Here is a 13,405-nt window from a genome sequence, read left to right on the forward strand (position 1 = left end):
TTGACAAACATACACTTTTATTATAGCAAGCCCTTAGATTTACCCACCGTCAGGGCTGTCCTTTTTTGTTGACAAACAGCAAACACCCTCTGTCTCAATACCCTCAATTTAGTCAATAAACAAAAACTTCTTTTTGGTTATGTTCATGTTTTACATTATAATTATTTTCAACATTGAGTTTTCATTTTTGTGTACTATTATGATGCTTACTTTACTATTTGACAAGTTATAGAATCTGCCCACTTGTATATAATGACGAGCCCCAATTGATTTTTTCTTCTTCTGATGTGTATACCCCATACTACTTTCAGATCATATTACTAACCGTAACTGTATCTGTGTCATATATTCACATCTAGCACCTGGTCTGAAATCCCTAAAAAATCAAATAAACAATAAATAACTTGGTATTTCAAAGGAATGTTGGTGTTAAAATTCTGATAATTCATTCAGCTGTAGCCAAGGCTCTGTGTTGAAGACTGTACTTTGACCTATAACGGTTTACTTTTATTAATTGTGACTTGGATGGAGAGTTGTCTCATTGGCACTCATACCATATCTTATATCTATCCCATATATTACAGAATATATTATATAAACCACATTCATATATATTCAACAGTGTATATAATACAGAAATCTTTTTGTGACTATTACATACATGTGACAGAGTTGTCAAGCCACAACTGGAGATTTGGAAATTTTCAGCTGGAGTTTGGGCCTCAAAACTGGAGATTTTTTATCGACCTTTTTATCGACATACGCAAGATTTTTTCGTGTGTGTTTAAACTGCATATCTACCTTTTTTGTTAAAACACAACAATGATTCCATACCTTCAAGCACCTACATAGCCATTTTTACTTAGTAAAAAAGAAGATAAGGGGGGTTCAAATATTTATTCATCATAATTTTATATAGTTCAAGATAAAGTGATCAGCCATCATACATAGTTGGCAAAAAGTACATCTGCTTTAGTTTAGCCACACTGTCAACTTTTGTACCACTACTGAACATGTTTGTAACAGAAGGTGTTGAATTGATAAAGTTGTGGGCTTTCTGGTGGGTAGCTGTCTCCATATTTTTGGTCAAGTAATTAGGGCCACCATAATCAGCTTTGCCTGAAGTGTAGTAAGCATGGTCTTGACCCTTGGCACTGGACTTGCACCATTTTTAATTTGGCTAGATACTGTGTCTTCTTTAATTTGATGCTGGGGTACAAGTATTTGGTGATAACATACAGTTTGCATTTTGTCAAATTATAAGACAAACACACTTATTTAGGTATTTCATTGGACCAGATAGAAGACATATCATATTTGAGTTGATTTTATTGTCTTTGAGGTTCAGTATAAACTAACATGACTAAGTCTGTTCCATGTTTTCAACAGCATCAAAATTAATTAAAGTCGATGTTTATACAACTGTTCCATTGTCAGTATCACTTTTAAAATCATCCAGACATGTTTATTTAACTAGCTAGTTGATTACTAGGTAAATGCCAGCCAATCATCTTTTATTGTTGTATATACAGTCTAATCCTTAACACCTTCATTGATTACTCGAGGCTATTTTCTATTTACCTTTTTGACACAAATTCCATTACAGGAAACTTCCGATTTTCTCGGACTTTTCTCATATCAATTTAGAGTTTCTCGGACTTTTTCACTGTCTGTATCTATTTTGTAAACAGAAATGTCTACTGAAATTTTTTCGAGATTGACATTTTGAAAAAGCGGAAGATTTCAAATTTTGACGGGAGGGACGGAAGAGGGTCTGAAAAGCGGGAGATTTTAACTCCCGCCGGAAGAATCACATGTATGCTATTACCACATTTTAACTAGTTGTAAGTAAAAGATCCTAGAAGCTGATATACATTTAAACCAATATTCATATTTTCATGATGCCTCATGTGTTGTTTCTTTACCTTGACATAGCTATATCCTGAGCTTGCTGTGGAGTCAGATGAAAATTAAAATGTGTTTCCTGAAATTTCGATGTACCTCTAGGAGCTGCAATATAAAATTACAATGTTATTCAGTTGAAAAGTAATATACGATACACAGAGATTTTAATTTATTTAATTTATTTCCTGAAGATGCTATTTCTTGATCTTAAAAGCTCTTCTCAATGTTTTAAAACATTCCATGTAGGTTTATAAAATTCTATTGAGGTTTGAAAGCATTGTTGATGTCTCATGTTGCTCATCTGTTAAGCTGAAAACATTCCGTGATAACCAATCATAGAACAGATAATAGACCAATTATCGATCACATGACTTCCTTAATACAAGTATAACTACTCCATCTTTGAAGACTTGATGCTCAATTTCAAAGTCTGTGTTGATAAACTTATAATTTAATTCTCATATGTCATGTACTTATTGATCACATCAAGTTGGGTATATAATTAACTGTATGATATAAGTCAAGAAGATTCAATGTAACTTTATCAATCAGCAGATGTAGATTGTGTATCATAAGTAACTAGATTTCAATAGGAATAATATTCAAAGAGGAATAAATATAACAGTGTTGTCATACCGTATTTAGTCGTGTAAAGTCTGCATTTTTTTGGCCAGTAACTAAATAATTTTATCAAGCCAGATGTGTAATTAAAAATCAACACAAAAGAAAAAGATGAAACCCTAGAAGATTGACAATCTCATTATAATATCTATATACCAAGGCTTGTAGGTTTCATAAGCTCTGCTACTACATCATAAAATGGGAGATGTTTCAGTCTAACATCTGGATGGACAGGGAACATGGACGATTGCGCTGGTGAAACAAGACTGGCTCCTGAAGAGTAATCCAAACCACCTGAAGACAAACAAATAAACATTTTAAATAAATATTCAAATCCATTTCATGTTAATTAATTAAGGCAATGTCATGCCTTGCAACAGATACACTCCTCATGCAAAGAACAAATATTTGGTTGTAGGCAGATATTTGTCTCATTAGCAAGCATACCACTCTTCATTTTTATATTGTTACTTTGAAGGTACCACTCTGTGTGTTGCCAATGACGAAATTTGGCGTTTTTTTAATTTCATCTGGCAACAAATACGTCAACAAATCTTTGGTTTTCATGACAATTTACGGATGACCTTGTTACAGTATTTTGAGTTAGCTCAGAATCTTGCAGTTTCATCCATAGAAACATTTAGCAAATCTACCACATGTAGAAATGTTTGTGTTACTATAGATACAGCCAACATTAATGACTGAGTTCATGACCCCTGCAATTTCATCACAGCATCAGAACTTATTACATCACAGAGGGTTGTGGGTAAATACATTGTGTGTATGTATTCAAACATAAACATAATATTATGTCAATGGCCATGTAAAACTATTCATTGTGTTAAAATTAATATTTTTCACAGTGAGTGAGTATGTCTCACATTACAATAAATATGTATATCATAAGGGTCCTTTTCCTAATTCATTTCCACCTATGATCCAGAACACATACCGGAATTAAACTTCCTTAAAAAAAATCAATAACTCTAAGTTAATATATATATACTTTTATGTTATGTCATGTATGTCATATACTAGCCAATGTAACATTATCATAGACCATCATTGCAATACTATGTACTGGCTACCTAATATTATAATCATAGAATTATAAACATGTAGTACATATTTAACCCTAATTATTGACATGTTTACCTATTATGACTGTTTGATTTGCTTGCACATTGTTGTTAATATAACAGAATCATTTGTGACTGTCATACAAGTGAGAAGTTTCAGTTAGCTATTCAAAACCAGGTTTATGCCATGATTTTCTAAAAAAGGAAGTGTCTGTACCAAGTCAGGTATATGACATGTTTCTATTCGTTTTAGCTTTTGAATTTACCATTGATAAAGAACTTTCTGTTCAACTATTTTTGTTATTTTACTTTTTAAATAAGTATAATTTAATTTTGGATGTAACATGTCTTCTGATTGGCCTACGTTATTTTATTATCAGCCCATAGACATAATTTAGTCATGTGACCGTGACGTCATCAACGTTTTTTCAGTTTAAAATTGAACTTAGAAATAAATTATAAGAAATGACTGTAATATTTTTTCTGTCTATTCCAAATAACATAAAAAATGTGGTGCACACTGTTAAATAACCCGCTTTGCGCGTTATTCAGTGTGCACCAAATTTTTTATGTTATTTCTTCATATACAGAAAAAATATAACAGTCATTCCTTAAATAGAAGAAGAATTAAATTTTGGATGTAACACATCTTCTGATTTGCTACCAATGTTTTGTCTATCAGCTCAGACATAATTTTGTCATGTGACTGTGACATCATCAATATGTTTTCATGATTAACTACAGCTTATTATGGAATTATTGCAGATTTAATATATCTGTTACCAGCATCTCATCAGATAAACAAGGGAAACAATCTGAAATCATGTCATACATATATAACGCATAACCAATATCCTAATTGGATTTTATAACAAACTGAAACATGTGAAACTGGAAATACTGGTGAAATATATAATGAACCAAACATGTAGTTCTGTGAAACTGGATCCCGGAAATACAGGTGAAATATGTAAGGAAACCAACATTGTAACCTGTCACATAGAAATAACATGCAATGACTACAATGCAAGCAAAAGCTAGGACTAGGTTAATCTAAATACCAATGACAAAAGAAACTTAATTATCTGACTGTCAACAATTTTATATCCTCAAATATTACCTTATATGTATATTTAAATGTATATGAATACTTATTACATATAGCACAATTTTGAAAACTCCTTTAATTTTTGGTCATCTATCTGCATTTTAAGCATGTGAATCAAAAAATGAACAGACTCTGCAACAATTTTATGAATGTTTCCATCAAACACAAAATATGCATTTCAATATTGAAATTATTTGCAAATTAAAAAATAATAACATAAAATGAAGCAGAAACTATACAAGGAAACAGAAAAAGGTTGATGAGTTTAGGGGTCATCCATAATTGTCGACCATTTTCCAAAGTGTACAAAACGTACACTTTTTCAGACCCCCCACCCTCCCTCAAAAAGTGTACATCAACCATTTCAGATTTCAAGACAAGAATCAATCATTCTTAATAAAAAGAAGATCCTGTCTATTATAGTTTAGTTTAATATAGAAATTTGCATTGAAAATAAACTGAAACATACATGTATCTGACTGTTTTATTTGATGACATCTATCTGTGATGCTTGTGTTTCGTCAGAATAAAGAGTATAAAGATACCATTTTATTGTTTTGATAATGTACAATTTCACGTTATTTTCAAACGCATAGATGATAAATGGCTTCATTGCTGTAATAATGCGGAAACGAAAAAAATCCGGAAATAAACAAAAAAGCGTACGGTAAAAATGTTGATTTTTTAACCCCCTCCCCCCCCCAGTGTACGTTTTGTACACTTTGGAAAATGGTTGACAATTATGGATGACCCCTTAGAATTTATAGATTTTAACTTCTTCCAATTGTTGTAACTTATACAGATAGAATTGATGCGAAGCTTGCCAGGTAACTATATACTTAAGCAGGGTGGAAACTACATGCATATAATAAATAAATTAAAATAACACAAATAATCAAACTATCTTCAAATATATAATTTGTAATGCAGTATGAATTTTATTTTTAATTCTAATTCATGTCAATATGTTTAGTGCAGCATATTAGGTGAATGATTAAAGTGGCACAAAAAGAAATTTAACATTCTCAGTTAAATATAACACAATCTTTAATTCTGTGCTTTTGTTGAAATTACAGAAAGAATCCTTTAATAAATCCTGCAAATATGCTTAGAAACAGTGCTTATAGGATAACTGTTCATGAAATGCAAAAACTTTAATCAGGAAATTGATAAATTTTGTTTATTGAAAATGTACTAACTCCCTCAAAATTAGTTCTCAGCATATATAAGAAAATTGGTAGTAGTTACCAGTCTAATCTAAATTACAACATAAAAATTGGAAGACATTCATAGATACTTAAATGTCATTTGAAGTCATTATATAAAGAGAGAAATAAATGGGGAATGTGTCCATTGGAATGCATATCATATAAAGTTATAATGAAACATAACCAAAGATTGGTAAGAGTGACCCTACCCAAATTTGTTTTTGATCTGAGTTAATTAAAGATGTAATAGGCATTGTGTATAAGTTTCATAACATTTACTCAAGGCAAGCATAAGCCAGAAAGCAAAAACAATTTTTTTTAGCAATTTCTCAATCTGTTAAGAGACATAACTCAATAACAGAAAAAGTGAGGCCACCAAATAACAAACCTGACCTGTGTTTTGTGGTAAAAACATTGCGCATAAGTTTCATAACATTTGTTTGAGGCAAACTGAAGTTACATAATGTAGAGAATAGAAACAAATTGAGGGATGTACGTACAGACAAAGTGTAAACCTTTTAAATACTCCGTTCAGTTTTTTTATGAAGGATTCAGACTATAAATTAAGTCAAAAGTAAGATATATAGAACTTATAATGAAACTATTTTGTTAAATAAATTGGTAGAAAAAACAAATCACTGAAGCTGAAAAGAAAATACAACATAAACTAGATATCAAGACCATAATTCAGTGTCGATATAGTTACTATAGAAAACATTTAAAACTGAAAGATAACTAAATCATGCAGTTTCTATGTGACAGTACAAAGTTAGGAAATAATCACCTCTGTAATGGTGTCCAGTTTCCAGTTTCACTACAAAATTCAAAAGTTATCCCATTTGAATTGACAAAATGTTACAATTTTATTTACTTGACGTCTACTTGTTATGGAATAGTACTGAAAAATTCCATTGAATACAATGGTAAATTCAATGTATTCAAATGGTATACTTTGAAATTCAACTTGAAACAACAAAAAAGTTCATGCTTCGTGCCCTGTAAATAATAACTTAAACAGATGTTATCAACAACCCAGTACCAAGTTTACCATGTTTCATATCATGTTCATCCTTCGCTGTAAATTAAAACTGTGTAATGATATTGAATTTGGAGAAAAACATCTCTGTATAAAGGTTTTCAAACATGAACTTACTTCTAGACTTTTAGCTTCAGTTAAGTTTTTGACAAATTCACAGATACATGTATTTTCTACTTTTAATCTGCTGGACAAAACTTTTTTTCTTCTAAAAAATGTGATATCATACATTCATTTACAAATTATACATGATCTATGTAGCACAAATGAGAACATGTATTTCTATCTCTCATACGTACCAATTTTGAATTGTATTGTGAAGTTTATTTTAATACAGCTATTCATAGAAAAAGTTATAAATAACCCTACAAAAACCATATCCTATTGTAAAAGAAATAGACATGCATGTTTATATTGAGAGTTTTAGAAATAAAAGATGACTTCCTCTTACACAGAGGTCTTAATTTCTATGTTTTAAATACTGATCAAAACAAAGACAACTTACCGAACCAGTTTGGTGAATAAGTTGTATTACTGCCTATAACAGAATATAAAACTTTTATGTCTACCTTATACTGTGATGATGCAATATCTACTCATCCAGTAAAAGATCAGGACAATATCCACACAGTAAAAGATCAGGACAATATCCATCCAGTAAAAAATCAGGACAATATCCACCCAGTAAAAGATCAGGACAATATCCATGCAGTAAAAGATCAGGACAATATCCACACAGTAAAAGATCAGGACAATATTCATCCAGTAAAAGATCAGGATAATATCACCCCAAGGCAGTTAACTATAAAATTAATGACATGAACCATACTAATTCAATTAATTGCAAGGATAAATACACATCATGTGAAGGCCAAGGACAATATACATCCACTAATATGCAAGGGCAATTTCGTCCAGAAAAGGTAGACAATACCCGTCCAGAAAAAAGTCAAAACAATTCCACTCAGTTAAAGGCAAGGACAATTCCGTCATTGTTAAAGGTAAAGACAATAACCATCAAGTAAAAGGCAAGGCAAATTATTCACCCAGTAAAAGGCAAGGACAATTAACCCAGTTACAGACAAGGACAATACTAATCCAGTAAAAGGCAAGAAAAATTTATCCAGTTACAGACAAGGACAATTTAATCCAGTAAATGGCAAGAACAATTTATCCAGTTACAGACAAGGACAATTTAATCCAGTAAAAGGCAAGAACAATTTATCCAGTTACAGACAAGGACAATACTAATCCAGTTTAAGGCAAGAACAATTTATCCAGTGACAGACAAGGACAATACTAATCCAGTAAAAGGCAAGAACAATTTATCCAGTGACAGACAAGGAAAATACTAATCCAGTAAAAGGCAAGAACAATTTATCCAGTGACAGACAAGGACAATACTAATCCAGTAAAAGGCAAGAACAATTTATCCAGTGACAGACAAGGTCAATACTCATCCAGTAAAAGGCAAGAACAATTTATCCAGTGACAGCAGGGACAATATTCATCCAATTAAAAGCAAGGACAATACCAATGTAGTAAAATGCTAACAAAATGTAATGCCTATAACATTTGTCAGACATACATTGTAGTCTGACACTTTCTGTAGAAATTCTTGTTTGAGACTTGTACAATATCTTTACTTCTAATCTTGTAAATGATATTACTTGGAAATATACAGACTTAACTCGTCTTTTTAACCTTAACCTTTATTTTTAATTAGTGCATAAAAACTGGTACATAATAAAATGGACAATTAAATAAGAACAGAAAAAGCACTGAGGTCTGTATACTAATTAAATAAAACCTTAAAAGTACAAGCAAACAAATTATAAAAGAACGGTCACAGTTACTGAAAGCTAAATGCACTGCTGATATGAAATAATGTTGCCTTCCATAGTAAAAAAAATTTGTTAATAACTTATTCGTCAAAAAATTAAGTATTTTTCTGGATTAAAAAGATCCATTATATTGGGTGTATATCAAATTTTGTAATTCCAGAGAAGCTACATTGTATATAGAATTTCATATGTGTAAGTTATTTTTTTTTTTTTTAATTATTTATCTTTATGACATTCAATAAATAATTAAATTTGACATCTGCTTCATGAACATGTACATTCTAAATATTACTCAAAGAAATTTAACATTTGTTTTTATTTCATGTACATGTATTATATCATAACAATCTCAGAAAGGTATGATTATAATTATTAATCTGGTATCAAAAGGGGAAAAATTCTACAGTCAAAAGGATTAGGCCAAAAAAAAATATATGTCTGTTTCCTGTTTCACGACCGACCTTGACTCAAACCCTCGACCCTAGATCTTTTTATTTAAATCCGGAAAAAAAATTGTTTCAGGTCCGATCTAGATCCGTATTTTACTATGCCCAAACAATCAAAATGGCTGCTCCCAGCACATTGTGCTACAATTAAGGTTTAAAAAATGTCAGCACTGGGAGGATTATTCAATTAAATCATTTTGGGGTACAGGACCCTAACAAAACATTCATGACAATTAACGGACTGCAAATTTGACAGGGAGTGCAAAAAAAAAAAATTTTAAAAAAATCCCGACCTACCGACCCTGATTTTTTTGCCTTGGCAGCAGGAAACAGACATATACTTTTTTTTGAATAATGGTATTGTTTTATAATTGTTATAAACATTGATTTTCTATTACTTTACCCGAATTCAAAGGAGGAAAACTTATGGAATTAAGGCCAACCCCAAAATATGACTCTTTCAATTTTTGTACTGTTATAATTTGTTTTGGGTTATAAGACAACAACATGCTTCTTCCATCACCAATTATACATAGACATAAAACTTACTGCTACTAAACATAGGACCTTCATCAGACTTCCCAGGTGGCTTCCTCCTGTTAGATGAAAAAATTTGACTGCAAAGATAACAAATGATTCTGCTCAAGGATCAGTTAATGTTCTTCTAAATACATATTGGAATTGAACAAATAAGACAACAATTTAACATTACAGCATACTTACATGTACAAATGTATATGGTTTCTTTATAATACTGAGAAATAGAACATTGCCAGTGGTGGTCATGTTATATATTTATATATTTTTCGTTATTTGCAGAGTTCGATGTTTATTGTAGATCTTCAGATTATTTCTGTTAACTGTCATATGTAACTATTTTTAAATTCCTGAGGATTCAGCTTGTACATATTTTACACAAGCACCGGTCTATTGATGATGACTATGTTGCCCACTTGAAGTCTTTTGGTTTGATGAATACTTTTGGGTTGCTGTCTCACTGCCATATATACCCCACACTTTTCGATGAACCCATTTCAATACATATAGTTCATTGTCATCAGATTGTCTATAAAGACTAAAGAAACTCTTGAGGCAGTGAAGATGAAACTGATCAGTAAATATTTTGAATTTCAGCCAATTTTTTTCAGTACAGTATATATATTGTAAGTCATTTTATTCAATAAACATAGTAAAGCTACATGTAAAGTTATTATGATTTCATGAATATTTTACAAATTGTCTAAATATAGAAAAATGCCAGAAACATTCCTACAAACTACCAAATATTAACACCAACACAGGTATAATTTTTTTCTGGCCTATATAATTTGTATGTACATGTACAACTGTATTTCAGACAAATGATAAACAATGTTCACTTACTTGTATAATTCTCTGATTTTTATCTGTATAGGTACTGAGGCACCTTTCTGTACAAGTTGTAGAGCTCTTTGCATGAGCTCTGTTTTTCTTCCTGTTTTATTTCGACCCGCATATCCCAATAAAACTTGTAGTTCAGACACCCTGAAGCTCATAACCATTTGCTAAAAAAAACAACATTAGAGATATGTTACAAACAATACGTTGAGATTTATTCTGGTGATGATAAATCCGGGACTCATTCCTTTTCAGAATTAGGGGAACAATTCTCAAGGCATTAGTGATGAATCTTGTATTTTGAGATAACATGAAGGAGGTTTTTCAAAACATTGATGTTTTATATTTTGAATTGTATCCATCTTGTGATATACCTGAGTGAATTAACAACAGTATCACACATTTATTTGTACTGTCTACATGCAGGGTTTCCGCTGGCGGTCGCCATTTTCGCAATTTGCGAAAAAATAATAATTGTGGCGATTAAAATTCTTCATTGGCGAAAGAATTTGGCGAAAGAAATATATAGAACGAATTATTTTCCTCCATCTTGTTTATGTACTTTTTTCGAGTTTTTCGGACTTTACCTGATCAGACATTACTCAGAATTCACCTTGACCTCATTAAGATTTTGACAGAAAATCAATAATCAGCTGATTGCATTTTATAGTTATCGACAACAAAGGACTAATTAATAAAGGTGTTGATTGAATTGTTTGAAAATAATAATATGGTTAAATGGCTTCCGCTAAATGTCACATACAGAATTTATTTACCACTTTGCGACGCACGTGTTTGAAGCAAACTTTTGGCGTCTCCTCTCCTTTTAAAGATAATTCAGAAAAGAAAACTGTTGTGGTGATGAAAAATGTTCAAAAGCAAGAAAAATCTCCGATATAAAACTTTTATTATCCTTTGACTTTTATATATATAGGTAATTAATTAGAGAGACTACTTTAAAGTCGTTTGAGTGACACACGTGTTTCAAGCATAGTTTTACGTCTCAACTTTTTAATTTACTATGGCCAAGAAAAGAAAACTGTCGTTATGAAGAAATCTATCCAAAAGGTTGGGAACAACCCCTCGAATGAGAGTAATTTTTCAATATAATGACTACACATGAAATGAGGGATCAGTTTCATGTGATAAAAGCTTTTTCTTAGTACCAAAGGGATTATCAGTATTTTTCTGTTAAAAAACTTTCCCTACGAACTATACTGGTATTATATGATCAAAACATGTCCATTAATTTTGTTATATTCCAGGATTTATATTTTCTTTATTATAAAAAAAAGTATAGTGATCCCCTCATTTAGAAAAGTTGTTTAAAAAAAGGTAAATTTTAAACGAAAAATATATTTATGTTACTTGGCGAAAAAAATAATAAAGTGGCGAAAAATATATTGTTTTGGCGAAAGAGGTGGCGAAAAAAAGAATTGACCCAGGGGAAACCCTGTCTACATGTATAGTTGTAAACTTCTGTCATTTCGTTGTCTCATGTAAATCATAGAACATGTACCTCTTCTTATTTTCATATCAATCTACACCAGTTGAAAACTTTATACTTTTAAACAAATGAAGTATGGTAAGTAATTATTGATGATAGCTCCTTCATTTTATATACATGTAGTGAACTGCATACCAATTTACATTGGTCTAACACTTATGGTTCCCCTTGAACTGACCTACAAATGTATATGTAATCACACAAACTAATACATGTAAACCAAGCAAAAGTTTCAAAGTCAATAGACCATAACTGAGGGGACAGAGTCAAATAATCTCAGAGGAAATTAGATGTGCCAATACAACTGCATACCAAATATTATTGACCTACCACAAGAGGTTCACCATAAACTACACCTAATCAATCGAAGAGCAGATTGCTAATCTGCTCTGAGGGATACGATTGCCATTGGCATTGTTTTCATTGATACATGAATACCAGTAGTATTATTTTCAAAAATAATTCAACTGCGCGTGTAAAATGCTCATAAAATGTAATTTACGTAATCTGAATAGTTATTCAACTTTAAAGTTTAAAAATAGCCAATCCTCGATACAAGTGGATGAACAATGTACTTATTGTGTTTTATTTTTGTACTATCAATTCCAAGTTTACTTTCCACAGCAGTCACTGAGAGTGAGAGAAGGTATTTCACTTCGATAGTAAGACTAAGACGAACTTCGTACCTTATCACCTATTTTCCTATTTGAATTCTAGGTGGAACCCCATTCCTAACTCTTTAAATATTTAATTTCCTTTGGGTCAGTGGGCATGACTCCTTTCCGTACACATACCTCTGTTTAAACTGCAATCGGTTTTAATATAATACGACGTCTATTGACAGAACAGGTTAATTTTTTTCGACGTATCGTCGTTCGACGGAAGTTACTTACGGAAGGGAGACAACTCGAAGTGATAATATGGAAGACTGCATTTTGGCTGAAGGGGTGTTCTAGTTTAAACGAGATCTTGAGACTAAAATATGCAAATATTTATACTTTTTTTACCTCCTTATAGAGGATCGATATCTAACATTTAGTAGCCAACCACGATTTTTCACCTCCTTTACAGGAGATCAGTATTAAGCATTTAGTGCCAACCATGATAACAATTGGAAGCTCTCGGACATTTAGATCACTTGCATCCTAAATGAACGAGGTATTAGATTATGCATTCATATTGACCTAGGGTCATTTGCATACATTATCTCCCATAGTCCATTGTGCTTTACTTTTTTCTCGTTGATCACATGACAATCTTTCAAAATGAAAGTT

The 13,405-nt window shown here is 31.4% G+C and overlaps 1 protein-coding gene across 8 annotated transcripts in view; it reads right to left on the reverse strand.

The window, feature by feature from the left end:
- The window catches only part of LOC139519385 (E3 SUMO-protein ligase PIAS2-like), a 34,226-nt gene that overhangs the window by 19,615 nt on the left and 1,206 nt on the right, over positions 1–13,405 (reverse strand). The window contains exons 2-7 of one of the 8 annotated variants that reach the window (XM_071311408.1): positions 10,631–10,791; positions 9,797–9,843; positions 6,706–6,735; positions 2,683–2,820; positions 1,926–2,010; positions 326–376 (exon numbers count right to left, since the gene is read on the reverse strand). In XM_071311408.1, the coding sequence (XP_071167509.1) occupies positions 326–376; positions 1,926–2,010; positions 2,683–2,820; positions 6,706–6,735; positions 9,797–9,843; positions 10,631–10,791 (512 nt within the window). Of the gene's footprint in view, positions 1–325; positions 377–1,925; positions 2,011–2,682; positions 2,821–6,705; positions 6,736–6,969; positions 6,997–7,462; positions 7,496–9,796; positions 9,865–10,630; positions 10,792–13,405 lie in introns of all 8 variants that reach the window. The other 7 variants (XM_071311409.1, XM_071311407.1, XM_071311404.1 and 4 more) reach the window with 7 other exon arrangements.

Source organism: Mytilus edulis, chromosome 4, assembly GCF_963676685.1.
Source record: "Mytilus edulis chromosome 4, xbMytEdul2.2, whole genome shotgun sequence".
NCBI lineage: Eukaryota > Metazoa > Mollusca > Bivalvia > Mytilida > Mytilidae > Mytilus > Mytilus edulis.